The sequence below is a fragment of the Amblyomma mixtum genome, chromosome 1 (assembly GCF_055824585.1).
Source record: "Amblyomma mixtum isolate Tamu chromosome 1, ASM5582458v1, whole genome shotgun sequence".
Classification (NCBI taxonomy): Eukaryota; Metazoa; Arthropoda; class Arachnida; order Ixodida; family Ixodidae; genus Amblyomma; species Amblyomma mixtum.
In genome coordinates, this window is record NC_143012.1 from 272637293 (window position 1) to 272656006 (window position 18714).

An 18714-nucleotide genomic window follows, 5' to 3' on the forward strand; every position below is an offset into this window, starting at 1 on the left:
GCTTTATTTGCTGCCGATATCGAAGGACAGACTCAGTTGCGGATATGCTCTCTTCCTGTAACCTGGATTTATTAGAAACACGACGACAAAAAAATCGGCTGAAGTTATTGTTCCAGATGCTCCAAGGACAGATAAATATTCAGAAGGAAACATACATACAAGCACCAGGCAAACGCAGTTCTAGAACAAATCATGGTCGGATAATTCAGCCTTACAACGCCCGTAGTGAAACTTTCAAACATTCCTTCTTCCCTCATGCAGTTGAAATGTGGAATGATTTGCCAATGAGTGTTGTGGAACAGAGTGATGTGCATGCATTCGAACGATCTCTGGATAACCACCTGCTTGAAAGTGCCATTTGATGCTTGACTGAATGATGTACCGTGTCATGCTGATGTATTCAATGCTTGTGAATAGTGCTGTTTTTCTATGAAATTTTTATACCCTCTCTGTAAGGACCCTCACACGAGGGTTGACAGTATTGTTAAATAAATAAATAAATAAAACTATGTGGTTTATTTTCAGTGCCACGTTCTCTAACCTATCCAGTTTTCTCGATTGCAGTTTATACTAGGGGTGTGCAATATTAAAATTTTTAATACAAATAGGACGAAAAATGCCTTCAAATATTGAATCAAATATCAAATATCTGTTCAGTATGAAAAAGAAATTAAAAAATATAAGTAGGCAAATGTTTATTTTTTTCAAAATAGTTCCCAGCCTTTCTAACTGAAATAAACAAACTTACACTGACTCAGCACCATAAAAATACAACGATACATGCACAGAAATGTACACTACTGCTTGATTGGACAACATAACAATATGCAACCTGCACTGTACTGCAGTCATGCAAAGACTGGCAACTAAAAATAACACGACGGGTGATAAAAGCATCATTAATTTGGACTTCAAGGGACCGGAAGAAATTTCCCAATAAAGTCCAGTTACTTGTTGTCGATTCACCATTCCCAAAAGTGCCAGGAATTCCAACAAAAAGTCCGTGAAGAGCGTGCAGTTTCAGCACGCTGGAAGTGGACATAAGCATGGGGAACGCACACTTGCGTCGGAACAGCAAGTCTGCTTCTACGAGGGTAATCCAAAGCGCTGGGGCTGCAGGAAAACTATTAGCGTGACTGTAGGCCACACTGATTCACAGCTGCCTCCTCTCCCAAACAAGCTACCACTTGCCTGCTGGGCCGGCCAGTTTGGGCCTGGCACCCGTTTGTGTAATAGGGCTCCATCCCTACCAACAGGTGTAAAGTTCGCGCAGTTTTTAGATTTCAAAATGCAGGAGGCCTTCAACCTGTTGAAATTCATCGCCACTTGACGGAAGTGCATGGAGACCCGTATATGGATGCCAAAAACGTCTGCAAGTGGCGTAGGGAGTTTACAGCTGGTCACACTGAAATTCGCAACAACGAAAGAAGCAGGCGACCATCAATTTCCTACGAGACAGCTGCGAAGGTTGAAGAAACGATGCGACAAGATCAGAGGATCATTCTCGAAAAGCTCTGTATTTTGGTTCCTGAGGTGTCTCATAATACCATCCATAGGATTTTGACTGAAAAATTGGGATGTCGAAAGAAGTGTGCAAGATGGGTGCCGCGAATTCTCACACCAGACCACCAATGGCAACACGTTGACTCTTCCCACAAATTTCTTGGAGCATGCAGAAAAAAAAGGACAACTTTTTGGAATCCATTGCTATTGGTGATGAAACCTGGGCATTTCACTTCTCACCTGAGACAAAACAAGAATCATCTAGTTGGTGAGCACCTAAGCCATGAAAATTCAAGCCCACATATCATCATCATCAGCCTGACTACGCCCACTGCAAGGCAAAGGCCTCTCCCATATCCCTCCAATTAACCATGTCCTTTGCCAGTTGCGGCCACCATATCCCCGCAAACTTCTTAAATCTCATTGCCCACCGGATCTCAGAATTAGCAGGGGGTGAAATTAACAAGCTTTTACTGTAAACCGTTTCTGTGCAAGAAAGCGCACCCCCACAACTAGCATGCACCTTTGCGCTTAATTAAGTGCAAGGAAGCTGCCTTGTGGAATCATGCTCTCTTGTCGATGAGAAAAAGACAGGGCACCTGCCTGCTTTCGACACAGAGATCTGACATGGCCAGGTATTAGGATCACCCATTGTGTGTTGCCTCTGGCAGACTTTTTAAAAGGTATCTGGTATCCCCTCTTTGACTTGGGGCTTAAATTTTGGGCGCTAAATTCTCAACTGATGGAGCTCCAACTCATATTAGCACAGCACATAGATGTCGGCACCATGTGCACACTGCCTGTGGTGGATGGAAAGGCATGTGGTGCATTGGTGCATTGATGGTAGAGTTAACAGCTACACTGCTAACGAGCCAGAGGCAAAGAAAAAATCAGAAAATAAACATAAATGGCAGTCGCTGCAAAAAGGACAGGAAAAAAGAGCCAGTGAAAAAAATAAAACTAGACATATGTCATTTTCAAGCAGAATAATGTGAGCTTGTTTCACGCCCTCACCCTTCAGCTCACTTGGTGCAAATGAATAAATCCTCTATTTGCTATTATCCCCTAGATGAAAGGCCATTTTATTCACTGTTTCCATGTAACACATATTTGTACACACCTAGCATGCTCGCATATCTTTTAGAGGGGGCACTTCTATTAAAACAAACTACTCATAAGACAAATATTTTCATGGTCCCTTCAAGTATTTTATTAAGCCGGTCTCATCGGAATGATGTGTCACGATACCTGCACTTTCACTGAGGGAGGCATTTACAGCTCACGTACAGTACAGCTCATTCCCAAACTGGCTGAGGGTTGACTCACCGGCAAGAGAACTTGAAGTTGCGAGTGTGGACCAAGCGCTCATGGTTACGCATGTAGTCCAGGGTGGCAAACTCCTTGGAGCAGTGCGGACACTTGGTCGCATTGGCAAAGTCATGAGTGCGCTTGTGCTTGGTCAGACTGCCCCGGCTGGTGTAGCGGTGACCACACTGATCACACAGGAACGGTTTTGTCTGAAACCACACGTGCAGCATTGGCTTTTAGGAATGGCACTGCATGGCAAAAACTGCCCCAAAACTAGAATATAGGCACAACTTATTCCCACTGCTAACCTGTCATGTTCTTTAAAAAGCTCAATTAAAAATTAAAGCTCAATTTAAAAAGCTCATTCAAGCTTTCCACCAAGAGAAAGGCAGTAAAAAACAACACCTTCTGTTTCCGACCTACTTAAATCTCTGAGCAGAGCTTTCTAAAAAATTTGAGTTGAAATTACACAACTGCAAATGCGGAAACTCACTGCTAGCTAATGATTACACTAATGATTATATTACATTAAAGATTACAAGCACTAGTGATTACAAATAGAAAAACACTGCCCGTGCGGAGCAACCCGAGTCATATCAATGACTTTAAATTAGGGTTGCGTGATTGTTCAAACATTTCGAATATCCAAGCAAATAATGCGGAATTTGATTCGGGCTTCGAATCTGCGCCATGACAAAGCTCCGTCACACACACCGCTCGCTGTCAGAGAGTTTTGAATGGACAAGGCACAACCATGCTTCCTCAGCAACTATACCACCCCGACATGTCTCTGTGTGACTTGTTCCCGTCGCTAAGGGTGAAACGCACATCGTTGAAAGGGCACCGATACAACACCACAGAAGGCATCCCAAGAGTCGCAATGAGGGTGCTCAATGAGACTCCAGACAAGGACTTCCAAGGCACCTTTAAGGGGGGATGTTGGGATCAGATCGCAAAAATCACGAAAAAAGTTGATTTTTGAAAACTACACTTTTTGGCATCTCCAACACTGTTTCTGTGTTCTACGGAAATATTTCACCCAAACATAAACATTAAGTGCTCCAAATAAATACATTTGTTGGCATCTATACATAGACAGTGTGTGCTAGCTTAGAACTTTCAGGCTTGTTTTCTCGAAAGTTTGTTTTGAGCTAATACCTTGTTCGTGGAAAGCATAGCATAGAAATGGGTGCATGGATTTTTACCCCGTTTGTTTTGTTGTGACCACTGAAATGTGGTCTGCGTCAAGACAGTCTCAGATTTACCATTTAGACTCACATGTTTTTATTACATGGTAAATAGATCATGATACATTCTAAACATAAAAGAAGGTGCATATTGTGTCCTTTGTAAAAAAAAAGCAGAGAAATTAAAAAAAAAAATTAAGAGAGTCTTGACTTACACCACACTTCTTAGTAAATATTAAAAATATTTACAGACCTGTAGCTTGTTTTTTTGTCATGATAGGCTTTCCACAAGCAAGCAACATGGGGACAACATATAAACAATGATAAAGGTAAACTACTAAAGCTGTCATTGTGAAACTTTATATCTGATTGTTTGATGCTGTTTTAAGCCAGTCTGCCAAATTTCATCACTATAAGTAAAAAAAATAGAAAAGTTGCCTTCGATCCCCTCATCCCCCCTTAAGCAGCCAGAAACTCGCTGGTCTCACTATGTCGATGCCCAAGGTTTCTATTTTGAAGAACGCAAGGTGTATCAAGAGATTTTACATTATAAAGTGCGTTTTTTATGCTCAGTGTCCTTACTTTCAGGACAGACCCTGTATGTCTTCACAAGCTGGGCACCAGCAGAAGGTATGCAATGAATCCTCACTGCTGCCACCAGGAGAGTTGCGACACAACACTACGAGTGCGACACCTGCCTTGGTGTGGCCCCTGAGGTGGCCCCAGTAGCCGCTGAACGTCTTCAGCCTCCGATCGCAGATCTGGCAGACGTAGTTGCCATCCGAGGTGGGCTCCACATGGAGCAGCTGGTGCTTGAGCTGCATGTGCTCGTCACGCTCCGCCTCCTTCAGGAATGGCTGCTCACACTTCTCACACCTGCACAGGGACACGATGGGAACTGGCGGCACCACAGGCATGCTGGGAAGAGGAGCCTTCGAATCTGACTCAGCTGGTGTTGGGCCGAGAACAACTTTTCCATTAAAATAATTCAACCTGCACAAGGTGGACAGCATTGCAGCTGTGGCGGCCAGATCTAGCCACTGTATCGCTACGCAGCCAGGATTCCGGCCAAACACTAGCCAAGACAAATACGGAACGTTAGCACTACATGTAGGTCGGCTCCACCAGTTTCCAATGGCCATTTTTTGCAGAAAGTTGATACAGCTTCAATAAGTGTGACAAAGCTTCAATGCATTCTTTCTTCATATAACGGCCATGTGTGTTTGAGAAGTGCAATATTTTGAAAATGCCTACTCTGCTTTCTTGTATTCCAGAAGTATTCGAAGTCATTTGAAGAAAATTACTATTCGCTTTTAACAAAAAACCCACTATTCACACAAGCCTAATGAATATATATGGGCCATGAGGCCCCTTATTTCCACACACGAGAAAATGATCAGGCAGCGTTTAAAATGAGCTGCCAATTGAACACACTGAGAGCATCTGGAAGTAGAGCATCTGGAAGTACAGCATCTGGAACTACTAAGCAACCTCCTCAGCCAGCAGTCTGCTGCGGAGTGCTCACACGCGCCCCTGCTATTCAATCATTATGCTCTTCGGCGTGTAGTTAATTGCTCAAGGTTGGCATACAACAAGTGCTTGCATGCTGCCAGCGCTTGCCACTGGCCCTCAGGCACTTTCAGCTCCTGAGACAGCTCACACCACAAAGCAAGTTTGTCTCCCCCTCGGGGCCTAATGAAAACATACCGGAAGATTGGCACTGCAGGGTGGTTGGATGCCACATGCTGCGCCAGTTCCGGGGGCTGAGAGCAGCCAAAGGTGCACTGGTCACAAGTGAGGGCCACTGGAATGGAGTCCAGCACGGCGGCCGTCTCCGGAGCCGTTTCCGGATCCGCGCCGTCTGCATCGTTGGCTCCATTCCCAGTCGTTGTTCCAGCGGGTGTGCTCTTGTGATACCTGAGCAAAAACAACTCTCTGCTCTTAGGTAAAGAATGGATAGGAAGACAGGGACAGCACAAAACAAGGTGACCAAGGGTTGAGGAGGAGAAGCCTCAGTCCTCTAGTCAATGTTTCGACAACAGTCCCCGACTTTCCATTCGTGACATCATTTTGCAAGTTTTCCCATGTGCATTTTAAAATTAAAAAAAAAAGCCAGTTTTCTGAGCAGTGCATATTGAAAGCGTTCCTTGTAATGGAAGTCAAGCTCCTTCAGCATCCTTTCATCGCCACTGTGGACACAGTCAGTACTGTGTCGTCCTCTATGAAACGCTGCACCACCTTGGCGATAGTTGATATTTCCCCTGTCTGCAAGAAGCTGTGCACCATCCTTTGCAGCACGCTCAGGTCAAAATTGCCCAGCTTCTTCATCCCCTCCCAGTCTTTTCTACAAGAATACAAGAATGCTTCTTCGGTGACAACACTCTGCCCACCTTCTCCATCTGCATTCTCCACCGGTACAGCGTGCACTGACTCACCTGGTTGAGTTTTGCAGTCTTCTTGATGACCAAGTTCAAACTGCCCCGCACACAATGCGAAGCATTTCAAGAACATTTAAAGATAACTGCTTCACCAGCTTGGGGAAACCATGCACAATCGATGGACGGCACACAGGCAACACGGGCGACACAATTGACTCGAGCGACACCATGTTGCTGAAAGATAATGCATCCCCACCTCGCAACAGGCCTCCGCAGAGCTGTGTCCGTGCAGGCTTTGTCTATTAATTTCATGACACATTGAGACGCTCCCTATACTTTAAAGGGACAGTGAGGAGAGCTCTATTAATATTTTTTTTACAGCAAAATCCGATAGTTCGGCATTTCATGGCTTTGTTGCCACTTGGCCAGCAGCGAAAGATGCATTTATTTCTAAGAAATTTGGATTCGAAGTTGAAAAAGTTTTTCCCGCCACTCTCATTCAAACTTGGGATTCTCTTCTGACGACACAGGACTAAGTGACGTGAAACATGACGTGCACATGACATAACGCAGGCTCCGTGATTTCTGGCGGCCAGCAGTGCGGCCTGGCAGCAGCCGAACAGAAATCTACCGCCGGCCGCACGTTGCATCTATCGGCGATTGCGGCCGTCGCTACCGTCGCTTCGTTTACGTTTCCACCGACGTTTTCCCAGCGTTACGATGGATCCCGTTCTCGAAGTCGTCAACGAAGTTCTAGCAAATAGACACCTTTAGCATATCGTGTACCCTGTTACCGTTAGCGCAATACCGGGAGCCCGCCTACCGCCATTGAGCAGGCGCTGATTGGTTCCGATGCTGCAGGCACGCGTGTAGCTGCCGGGTACGTGGCGCCATCTGGCGACGTCAAGGAGATTTGCGCATGCATTGGCTGCGCCTCAGTGATTCGTAAATACTCATGTTCTAGTGTTGCTAGAACCATTGGTTCTAGCAACACTGTTTTGTCCAATGACGTCATCACGCTTGTACTTGCGAGTTTGGCCTGTGGCGGCGATACCTGTATTTTGGTTCTTGCTCTTTTCTACGTTACAAGAGCTTTGTTGTCAGTATGAGTGGCGTTTTTGTAATCAGGAGCTCGTATTCTGTCGATACAAACCAACTTCAATTTCTCCTCAGTGTCCCTTTAATAATATCACCCCGAGCTATGTTTTAAATTTCTGTGTTGGTAGTTTGAAAATAGTCCTAGACTGCTCAAATACTTGAGGGACTATTTTCTGTGCTCATGCAGCCCTGATTGGACAAGAGAGCTCTACCTCTGACAATGCTGCAGACAGCTGGTGAAACGGAGTATAGTGGTGGTGTGGGAAGCGTAGGTGCCACAGTTCACGCTTTATCTCGCTTTTGCCAACAGTGCCACAGAAGATATGACGGCAAAAACAGTTGGCAGCCTAGCAGTCGGCACTCATTTGCACCTCTTGCACCCATAGATAGTGCCTTGGAACCAGAGACATGACCAGCTTTTGTAGGTTTCCAGCAGCTATCCTCTGCTCATGTCGACTGTCGCGGAGCAGAGGTGGAGACAACAGCATAGCTTTTGTCCTGGCATCCATATTTTTTACGCAACACAGCTGTAATTTGAGGAAGAAACCCTAGCTTGCGTTTGACCTGCCAGCGTCGCGTGCTTCAGCGTTTTGCAGAAAAGCCAACCTAACTTAAGTTTGTTGCTCGGTTTTTTGCAGCCTCTGGAATCGTCGCAAGCTGCTTTGAAACCGTGCTAAACTACAGATACCTTCCATTTGCTGTTCTTTGGCTGACAAAACGCTGCTTGTCCAGCGCAAGTGCTTGAAGAAATTTTATAGCACAAATTTTGGCTATCTCAAACCATTTCACAGTTTTTAACCTATTTGCTAAATGAGGTTTCACTGCATTACCTTTTATAATTTTCATGTGAGTAGGTCGTCACAAATGGTATGGCAGATATACTTTTCGTGTTTTTGCAATTTTTTGGAGCTTCTTCAAAAACATTTTTACCTCGAACCAGTAATATCGACTAGTAAATTTATCAAGCTATATTTTGATACATAACGCTTTACTTTGAAAATTTTTTGCCCAGTGCGAAACAGTTACATCAAGAGCCACTTGGAACAGCCTTTTTTTTTTATGTAGTGTCAGAAAAACATTTCTAGCTAGAAAACTTTTTCAGTTATAAATTTGAACTTTTGGTGGCTAGTTTATAAACGAACTGAAAACATTTTGTATGTTCCAGAATGTTTTTAATACTTTTTCTCCAATAAGTACTCTCTTGTCAACAAAAATTTTTTCTCAATTTTCAACTCTATAGTGGGTGGATTTTATCCACAATATACACACTAAGTATTTGTGTTAAAATAAATGTCTTCAGAAAGCACATTCTGCTGCTGTAACTTTCATGTAAATTTCGCTTTTTACACCTCACATATTTTGCAGCAAAAAAATTATGTCCCACACCAATTAAAAACAGTCATTTCTACCATGGTAATGAAAGAGTCAAACTATGATTTTCATGCACATGCATGCATGCGCACACACACAGATTAAGACTGTGCTGCAGGACCCAAAAGAGAAAAAAGAACCCGCGCATACCTCTGTGTATGCCGCTGCAGGCCAGCTTTGCTGAGGAAGAGTTGCTCACAGCGAACGCACAGGAACGTTTCACGTCCATGTTGGTGCGTCTGCATGTCACATTAGTGCACACTGTCAGTAAAATTACCTGCCCACAAATGTGCTATGAGCGTTCAACAGACCAAGGAATATGGCTGTTAGACATGCCTGTTCGAAGCAACTGTTGCCCTTAACCCATTAGCTCCCAGCGTACTTTTAAAAGTACACTTAATTTTTTTATAATTTCACCACCAAAGACTGCAATTTTCTTTTCAAGTAGGGCATGCTTTTGTCAACAGGGGATTGGCCAACCACCCTTAACTAATTTGGCGCACTTCCTCTGCTCAGTATGTTAGCTTTCCGTGGTGAAACTTCAGGATGTTTGTTTCCCACGAAGTGCACCGGTAGTTTCTTGCTTATAATTTTCTCACGGCCGCATTCATGTACATATTACGCTAGTTTCAAGTATAGAGCAGCACGAAAGACGAAAGTAAACAACGGATGCTTTGAATGTCCCGCACCTTTGGCATTTTTTGCTCTGTGATGATTTATATACTGCTGTACTTTTTATAGTACACTGGGTCTTCCTGTGTGCAGAACGGCGCCTATTTATTCCAGTTCATAGATCTTATAGTTACCTCCAATTTTTCGGAAAAAATCATTTTGTCTGCTCAGCAAGGCCTCGGAGGCTGCTGTACTTGCAGCTAGCGGTCTTGAGTTTGATGATGGTATGATTTTAATTGGTTGTAATAAAGTTTGGTTATAAGAACTGAAGGTTCTGCCGAGCAGACAGTTACTGTTATGCCATTCACACCGTCTGCGCAAAGTACTTGAGTTCAGAAAAGAAACTTTTGGAAGCGCGTGTTGTCCTGTCGTCACCTGAGGTGATTTAAACCCTTAGTGACCATTTCATCTTTTTTAAAATTTTTTTACCTCTCAAGACATTCTTGTAACGCTCCACTGGGAGGAATTTAGGGCTAGAGGAACCGTTCGCCAAAACAGGTTTAGGAAGTGTCCACTCGGGCCAAAGAAAGCGATGAAATAGAAGCAGCCATGAAACATCGATTCTTGCTTCAGTAGTATAGGTTACATGCCTTTATTGAAGTCTACGATCAACAGTATAGTAACTATGGCTTGCAACTATAACAGCAGTGAGCCTACGTGTTTTGTAGAGTGGTGGTTGCCTACAGCACAAGAAAAACAGATTTTTTTAAAGCCAAAACTCCTTTCCTTTTACAACACTGGTATGGCAGGTGTTGACCTTTCGCATCAAACCGTCTACTGCCAGTATATCAGCATCAGGGACAAAAAAGTGATAGTGGTTGTTAACACCAAAGCTCAACTTTGCAATTGTGAAAGCCTGGACAATCTACCAAATTGCTAGAGACGAGCCTGCTGACTATTTTTGCTTTGGTAAGAGCATTACTCATTATTATCTACACTTTGACATGCAGTGACCAGCGGTTCGCAGACACTCTGGCTCAATCGTATCTGATGCTTCTTTGAAAAGGAGAAAGCTTTCCGTGCAAAGTAGGATAACTGCGGTGCCAGTATAGCCAGAAAATATTCATGAGGGCCTGCAAGAAGTGTTATATCACCCTGCGTAAAAATCGCAGACATAATAACAAAATTCACGCCACCAATAGGAATGCAGTGAAGTAGCCACATGTGCTATGGGGAAGACCCAGTCTACTATAAAAAGTACACCTGTGTAACCTCTGGAAGGAATAAAGCAATCGTGACGCAATTTCAGCAATCTCTTTTTCTTTATATGAGAGTATTATGTGCTAAAAATGAAGAAAATCCCTCTGCTAGATTTTTCTTGGTCCCTAATGGGTTAATGGCTTCTGCTGTACCAAAGAGGGATTAGTTTCACCAATGAAAATAAAATGCTAGAAAAGCCGTTTTATCGGGGGGATGAAAAAAAGCCCAGTGTGTATTATTTCCCTAGAAGAGGAAGTAAAATGGCAATACAATGTGTGCTGATCAGGAGAGTGGCATGTGCTTCAATGGATTTGCGCTTACCAACATAAGACTTTGAAATTCTGAGCAAAACCTCAAGGACAACAAAGTAACACCAATGACAGTGGGGCACTTTAAATTACCAACGGGAACACCTTGAGCAAACAAGGACCAGAATGGCACATCTTGTTTTTTTCCCCCAAAATTCCAAGGACACAAAAAATGGCTGAGGCTTAGCTAAGGTTAAGCCTAGTCAGATGCGAAGCATATTGATGGCTAGGCTTGGTAATACATGGCTTTCCTTGGTTGAATACTTGGTCATTTTAATACAACCACTAGAAGTGTAGCAAGGATTGCCGTGGCAGCTATATACGGGATCATCGGTGAATTCAATGCAGAGTGTACAACCGCTGCCCCAGCACCGGCTACAACAGCATTCTTGGCACCCATGGAAAGTACATTGGAAAGCTGAGGCAAGCTCAGCTTTATACCGTTGCTGTAGCGTCACGTGGTCAGCCGCCGCGCCTGTGATGTGGAGCCTCCACCGCCGCGGCCGACTGCGCGAGCCGGCAGCCCATCTCTCCTCCGCTGTGACGTCATGTTGTCACGTGGTGTCACGTGGTCACGCTAAAGGTCAATGGTAGCTCCACCGCCGCACTCGACGGGCTGTAGTGTAGCTCTAGTAATATGCTTCGCATAAAAAAGACGAAAACTGTGGGCAGCAGTAATGCCAAGGCAGCGTGAAGCAAGGCTCACCATGTTGTGTTCCTGCAGTTCTTTCTGGTCAGAGAATGAGCGACTGCACTCCTTGCACTCAAAGGAGTGACTCTGCTGGTGGCGCACAAACGCCGCCTGACGGATGAATCCCCGCTGGCAGGATTTGCACTGGAATGGCCACTCCGACTCAGGCCTGCACCACATACGAAGGAGGCCAGTAAGCACAGCTGCCAACAACACAGCTCTAAACTCCCGTTTGAAGGAAGACGCCAACTGTGAGGCCTGCAGTGGATGTGGCAAAGCAGCATTCAGAAATGCTGTACCGTAATTCAAGTTATAGAATTCAGTACGCAGCGACGACTTACACTGCAAGTCAGCACGGCGCAGCACCACCCATAACAATTCACCAAAATACTAATATAGTTGCTAAAATAAACACATGACAGGAGATGCTAACAGAACAACTTTCTGGGACTTCCTCCCGCTGGCACTAATCCTCATAGCCTATTTTCTCAACTTCCTGCTCTAATACACTGTTCTGTGCCTTTCACCTTGTTAGACCAGCGATAAATACACTGATCACGGGAAAATAAAGAAAATCATAAAGCAAAGGGTGGCCTGCAAGTGCCACCTGTGCATGTGCATTGGTGAAGTGACCGGGGGCTACTGCACCAATGCACATTCACGGCAGATACTGAGCTAAAACTCTATAGTGCCAGTACATCCGCAACCATTGAAACAGTCTGGTGATGACTGCATGACCTGTACACTCACCAACTAAGGGGCGCGACTATTCTAGTGGACTTTTAAAATAGCGGCAGGCTGTTCACAAGGTGTGCTACATACTGGCGATTTTCACTAGGGGGTGCAGCGATGGCACAGACATAGAGCATCCGCCTTGCATGCAAGACAATTCTCCAATGGATTAAAAAAAAATCAGAGTGTCAGTAGAACTGCATAACAAGTCATGCGGTGTGGCCCGATTTCGGTGATTGAAACCGACACCGCACTCCCTCACCAGAATAGGATTTGGTCAACCTGGTGTAGCAACCTCAATTCTTTCTATTCAGATTTATACAGTTGTGGGCAGAATAATTTGAAGCATGCTTTGGCATTCTACCTTATTCATCCCTCCCATATTTACAGACAGATCACTCGTGATTTGGATACATGTGACAACAAAAACAGATCTGAGGGAAGTGGGGAGCGCGGCTGGTCATGTTATGCGCCAAGATGCGTCGCAGTATCCATATAAAATTCTGTGGACTTTGAGCATGGCCATGAATCCACTGTACGTGCACTGCACAGGACAGGAGTAGCGTGTGCAGAGCTGATGAATGGAAGCTGGAATGTGCGACAAGCAGGCTTTTTTGGGGCCACAAAGAAATCAGTGCAAAGGTGAATTGTATTGAACGTGGGGATGAGTGGAAGAGAACCCATAGCAGTGCTGTAAATGGCCTCAGGTTCCAATGCCAAAGGGGTGCATGCGTTCACGCAGCACTAATTCCTCCATGTTCCCACCCTCTCCCAGCAGAACTTATTTGGGACTAGGAAGTACCCGTGCGCCGGATTCAGGGACAGGCGGCCCTGACCCTGTCTGTGCATCACTGGTGGCATGACAACTCCCATTTTCTAACAACTGCCCCCCCCCCCCCCCCCCCCCTACTCTAAAATGCAAATATGGTACCATATTTACTCAAATGTAATGCGAGTTTTTTCAGTGAAAATAAAAGTGAAAAGTCACCCCTCATGTTATAATGGAATTATTCACATTAAAATCTAATATTATGCGGAGACAAAAGCTATTTCCTTGCATACTGGTTGATGCGTCTTGCAGTTCGGCCACCAGCTTCAGGAAACAGAAAAAGAAAAGCTAGGATGCCATGTTGGTCGACTAACGAGAGATCCAAGCCCCAAAGACATATCGCAGCAGCGGCCGAGCAGTCAGAAACTCCTCACCGGAGACTGTGCATTTGCATACATTGGATGCATCATTGTGCTGAAATATGAGAATGCACATGACTTGAAGGCATTGTAAAGGACCTTGTTTTGTTTTCTAAAGTTCGGCAGACTCTCCCAACGCTTACAGCATGTTAATGGCAGTCATCCGCTTTGGGTGCATGGAAAGCTTAGCGTTGCTATTACATGCGGCACGGACACCGTGCCGAGATCGACATAGTGGCCAAAGAATGGCCAATGACATTCGGGAGCCATGACTCGCCACCCGGTTTGGCAAGTGGGAGAAATTTCACTTTTACAACGAGGCATCTAAAGTGCACGGTCGACACAGTGATGGTTCGGTGGGACTCCGTACTTATCTTCGTACTATCAGTTTTACCTCGTAATCTTTTGTGCAGCTCTCTTGAAATAGAAAGAGTGCATGAAAGCCATTCGTTAAGGCATTCTTGTTTATAAAATTCTACTTATCTTTCCACATACTGCAGCACTGTTCCTTACGTTACATTCCTGTTGGTTCATTTTTTTCCTTTACGTGCCCACAAAGCCGACCCTCATGTAACAATCATAGTAGTGTTACATTCAGGTAAGTACGGTAAGCGGACAATCTGCAGTTACAATGGTATCAGCTTTGCAGCTTTCTCAGCAAACCTCGTCTGTGCTGCTGCTTCTTTCTCCTAGATCCCCATCCCCATTTCTGTATCTATGTCCACCAACAACAACAACAAAAAAGACAAGTCCCCTGGTTTGCAAATAGAAAGGTCTACCGTGTCTGTACACAAGTGGTATCTACTTGCACAAGTATCAAGCACTGGTCAATCTTTGTTAGTTCCCACATGAGGTTCGGTTTGGTTTATGGGGTTTAACGTCCCAAAGCGACTCAGGCTATGAGGGACGCCGTAGGGAAGGGCTCCGAACAATTTCTACCACCTGGGGTTCTTTAACGTGCACTGACATCGCACAGTACACGGGCCTCTAGAATTTCTCCTCCAAAGAAATTCTAGCCGCCGCGGCCGGGATCGAACCCGCCTCTTTTGGGTCAGCAGCCGAGCGCCGTAACCACTGAGCCACCGCGTCGGCTGTTCCCACATGAGGGACGTTTCATTGTTACAGTGATGTCTGTAAATGGAGCACACCTTGCTTCAGGCCTTTTCTGTTAATGACCTCCTTTTGACCATTCAAATTAACTTTTCTTCGCTCATTTTTCGCCCCACCCACACCTCTTCCTTTCTTCTGTCTTTCTCTTTTGGTCATCACACCGCACACATCCAAAAAGACAAAGAGGCCAGGGCAGAAAGATGGGAGTAAGAAAAACCAAGAGAGTACCTATGCTTCCACTTGTGCAGCAAGCACTCTGCACTCGTGGGAAAGGTCTGCTTGCAGACTGTGCAGCCGTACAGAGTCTTGACACCGTTGGGCTTGGCAGTGCTGATCCGAGAATGGCTCATGGCCTTGTGAAGCTGGAGCACTTCAGAGCTGGAGAACCAACCCCCGCAGGATGGGCAGAGGAGGCCCGCATTTTCGTTGGGAGTTTCAACGGGCTTGGAAGGCCGCTTGTCGTCATCTTTTCCAGAACCTACGTGTACAGACATCAAAGAACATCGCCCGATTCTTCAGATGTCCTTTGCACAGCAAGCAAATACAACTGCTCAGACACTCTCAAGTGTGACTGGCTGAACAGACAGCTGCTAGATAGTGGCAGGAAGAGCAAGTGTAAAGCACACTGCCAATTAGAATATCACTCCTTACACAGACAGATCTGCAAACACGTACTTTACACATCAACGTAACTAAGGTAGTGTGTTCAATGGATCTAAATCCATTAAAAACTAACCCGAAATAACGAAACAATGAAAAAACCAGCATAGAGCATTAAATTTGCTTTGATAGGCAGTGTGGTTCGAAATATCGAACATCAAAAATATACATTTGAAAGCTTGTTAAGTCGCCTTTCTCGCATTATCTAATCATGAAATGATATCACTGTCAGTGGTACTGTCGCCAAAATCAAACTCACTACTGTCTACATGATCAATACACCAACTTCGCCTGTATTTGATGCCTAAGAAGAGCAAGAGACACCATTTTATGAATATGAATGCGGGAAAGTCAACTGAAAAAGCTTTCAAATGCGTATTTTTGACATTAAACATATTGAAACGCATTACCAATTAAGAAAATTTAAAAACGCAGGCCACCTTAGATGTTGACGACCATCAATTTCACAACATAACCTTGCACCCTAAAATTAAAATAAAGAAGTTTGTTTGTTAATTTTAGTTCGTCATTTAATTATTGATCTATGTGAGGTACAAAAATGTCCATTTTGCTGTGCAATCCAGCTCAACAGCCTGCAGCGACATATCTCTCACACATGTCTGAGAGACATATCTGAGAGATATGTCGCTAAGGTTATAATCTGCAAAGGCTAAATAAAATCACCCTGTGTGTAAAATTACCCTGTATGCAAAAATCACCCTGTATGTAAACCCCAACAGATAGCTACCACATAACTTCACACCGTTGTGCTGAGAAGCTGGCTTCCGGGACGCGCTTCCTTGCGGGGGAACTTTCTTGGCAGTGCAGAAAAGGCAGGGCACCTTTGCTCCTGCCTGTGTGCGGTGCAGATGACAGCTCTAGGCATCGCGCCCGTGTCACGTGACACGCGTCGCCACTGGCAGACCAAAAGGAATGAAGTAGACCTGCTTGTTTAAACTTAGCGTTTAAACAGTTGGGAGCCAAATGTTTAAAGGGACACTGAGGAGAAATTGAAGTTGGCTTGTATCGACAGAATACCAGCTCCTGATTACAAAAACGCCACTCATACTGACAACAAAGCTCTTGTAACGTAGAAAAGAGCAAGAACCAAAATACAGGTATCGCCGCCACAGGCCAAACTCGCAAGTACAAGCGTCATGACGTCATATAACAAAACAGTGTTGCTAGAACCAATGGTTCTAGCAACGCTAGGACACGAGAAGCACAAATCACTGAGGCGCAGCCAATGCATGCGCAAATCTCCTTGACGTCGCCAGATGGCGCCACGTGCCGGGCAGCTACGCGCTCGCCTGAAGCATCGGGACCAATCAGCGCCTGCTCGCCGGCGTTAGGCGGGCTCCCGGTATTCCGCTAGCGGTATCAAGGTACACGGTATGCTAAAGGTGTCTATTTGCGAGAACTTCGTTGACTTCGAGAACGAGATCCATCGTAACGCTCGCAAAACGCCGGTGCAAACGTAAGCGAAGCGACTGCAGCGACGGCCGCAATAGCCGATAGATGCCTTCAACGTGCGGCCGGCAGTAGCTTTCTTTTCGGCTGCTGCTAGGCCGCGCTGCTGGCCGCCAGAAATCACGGAGTCTGCATCACGTCATGTCACGTCATGTTTCACGTCACTTAGTCCTCTGTCGTCATAGCCGAATCCCAAGTTTGAATCACAGCGGCGGGAAAAACCTTTTCAACTTCGAATCCAAATTTCTTAGAAATAAATGCATTTTTCGCTGCCGGCCAAGTGGCAACAAAGCCATGACATGCCGAACTATCGGATTTTGCTATAAAAAATATATTAATAGTGCTCTCCTCAGTATCCCTTTAACTGATGTGGCATCGCGTTACGCACTATCACGGCATAGAGATATTGGTGACGCATAGGTCGGAAAAGCGCATGGTGCGTCTGCACTGGAAGGAGTGCGATGAGAGAAACATGCATAGCGACCCCTTCAGGGCCTAAAAAATCAAGTCAGGAACAAGTCACTGCAGAGAAAAGAGATGAAAAAAGACAGTGAAAGGAAGAAAACCAGACCAATGTTGTTTTCAAGCAGGAATAACATGACTTGTTTCAAGCCCTCACTGTTCAGCTCACTTCATGCATCGCGATAATTAAAACTCGGATGTAATTTGTACTTTTGGTTGGCTGGCTATACTTTCAATGCATTTCAAAGACACTTAATTCGTACCATGATTTCTCTTAAATTCGGTAATTCAAACTTTTTGTCTTGCTCCGACGCTCCCGGCGTGCGAAAGAGCGGCGACGAAAGTTGGATGAGCCAGGTTTGCAGTGCTGAGTGAACTGAAAATCCGGCCCCTCCAAAGTGGCCTGAAGGGGGGCTGCATCAATCGGAGTTGCCCCGTCACGGCATAGTTCAGTTGTCCGAGCTTCGCTACCATCCTGCTACGGCTGCGGCTGTCCAAAGAGTGTCCAGCGCGTCTGCGAACTAAGCCCAACTTCGCGCCTGTTGTGATGGTCTTTTTAACACGAAAGCTTTAGGGAGCTCGTGAGGCGAGCCAGCATCATCAGACATCTTTAGCATACCATGTACTATCAGCAATGAATGAAACGCGAACAAGAAAACTGAGGAAGCAACGCAGCTACATTTACATATTAGTTCCTAGAGAGCAAATACGAGCGAGGTCGATTAACACTTCTGTAGAAGAGTCTTTGCGCTTTCGAAGTGACATCACTCTCTGCTAGTACAGAGCTTCCCCTTCCTGAGAATTTGTTACTTTCCTGTGTGAGGCTGAGTTGTCTTGTTCGCGTTTCATTTCTTGCTAATAGTACCATGTTATCATTACTGGAATACCAGGAGCCCGCCCACCGCCAGTGAGCACGCGCTGATGGGTCCCAATGCTGCAGGCGTGCGTGCACAGCTGCCGGGTACCTGGCGCCATCTGGCGCCATAAAGATGATTTGCGCATGCACATTGGCTGCGCGCGGGCTCCCGATACTTCGGTACCGGAACGGTAACACGGTACACGGTATGCTAAAGGTGTCTATCGTCGACATCACCACAGTTGCCCGGCTGCCACGGCTCCGTCGCATAGCTCTTCGCGCTGACCTTGAGCAACTGCTGATCACTACTCTGTCAAAGAGCGGAACCGGCGCTCCCCCCCCCCCCCCCCCCCCCCCCGAATGGCGGCCGATGGCGGCTGCTGACAAACGGTGAATCGGCAGCCCCCCTTCCTGTTCGCAGCTGCTGATAAGCAGCAGCAGCCTGATAACGGTATTCTGTTCTACTCTTAAAGGCGAAATTTAAACGTCGTCAAAGATTTCTCTTTTTTCTTTTAGAAGG

The 18714-nt window shown here is 45.4% G+C and overlaps 1 protein-coding gene across 3 annotated transcripts in view; it reads right to left on the minus strand.

The window, feature by feature from the left end:
* Positions 1-18714, minus strand: part of LOC149371700 (uncharacterized) — a 44945-nt gene that overhangs the window by 19045 nt on the left and 7186 nt on the right. For all 3 annotated transcript variants that reach the window (XM_089565946.1, XM_089565945.1, XM_089565947.1), the window contains exons 4-9: positions 14975-15224; positions 11732-11885; positions 8996-9084; positions 5706-5915; positions 4697-4874; positions 2830-3020 (exon numbers count right to left, since the gene is read on the minus strand). In XM_089565946.1, the coding sequence (XP_089422072.1) occupies positions 2830-3020; positions 4697-4874; positions 5706-5915; positions 8996-9084; positions 11732-11885; positions 14975-15224 (1072 nt within the window). The remainder of the gene's footprint in view (positions 1-2829; positions 3021-4696; positions 4875-5705; positions 5916-8995; positions 9085-11731; positions 11886-14974; positions 15225-18714) is intronic.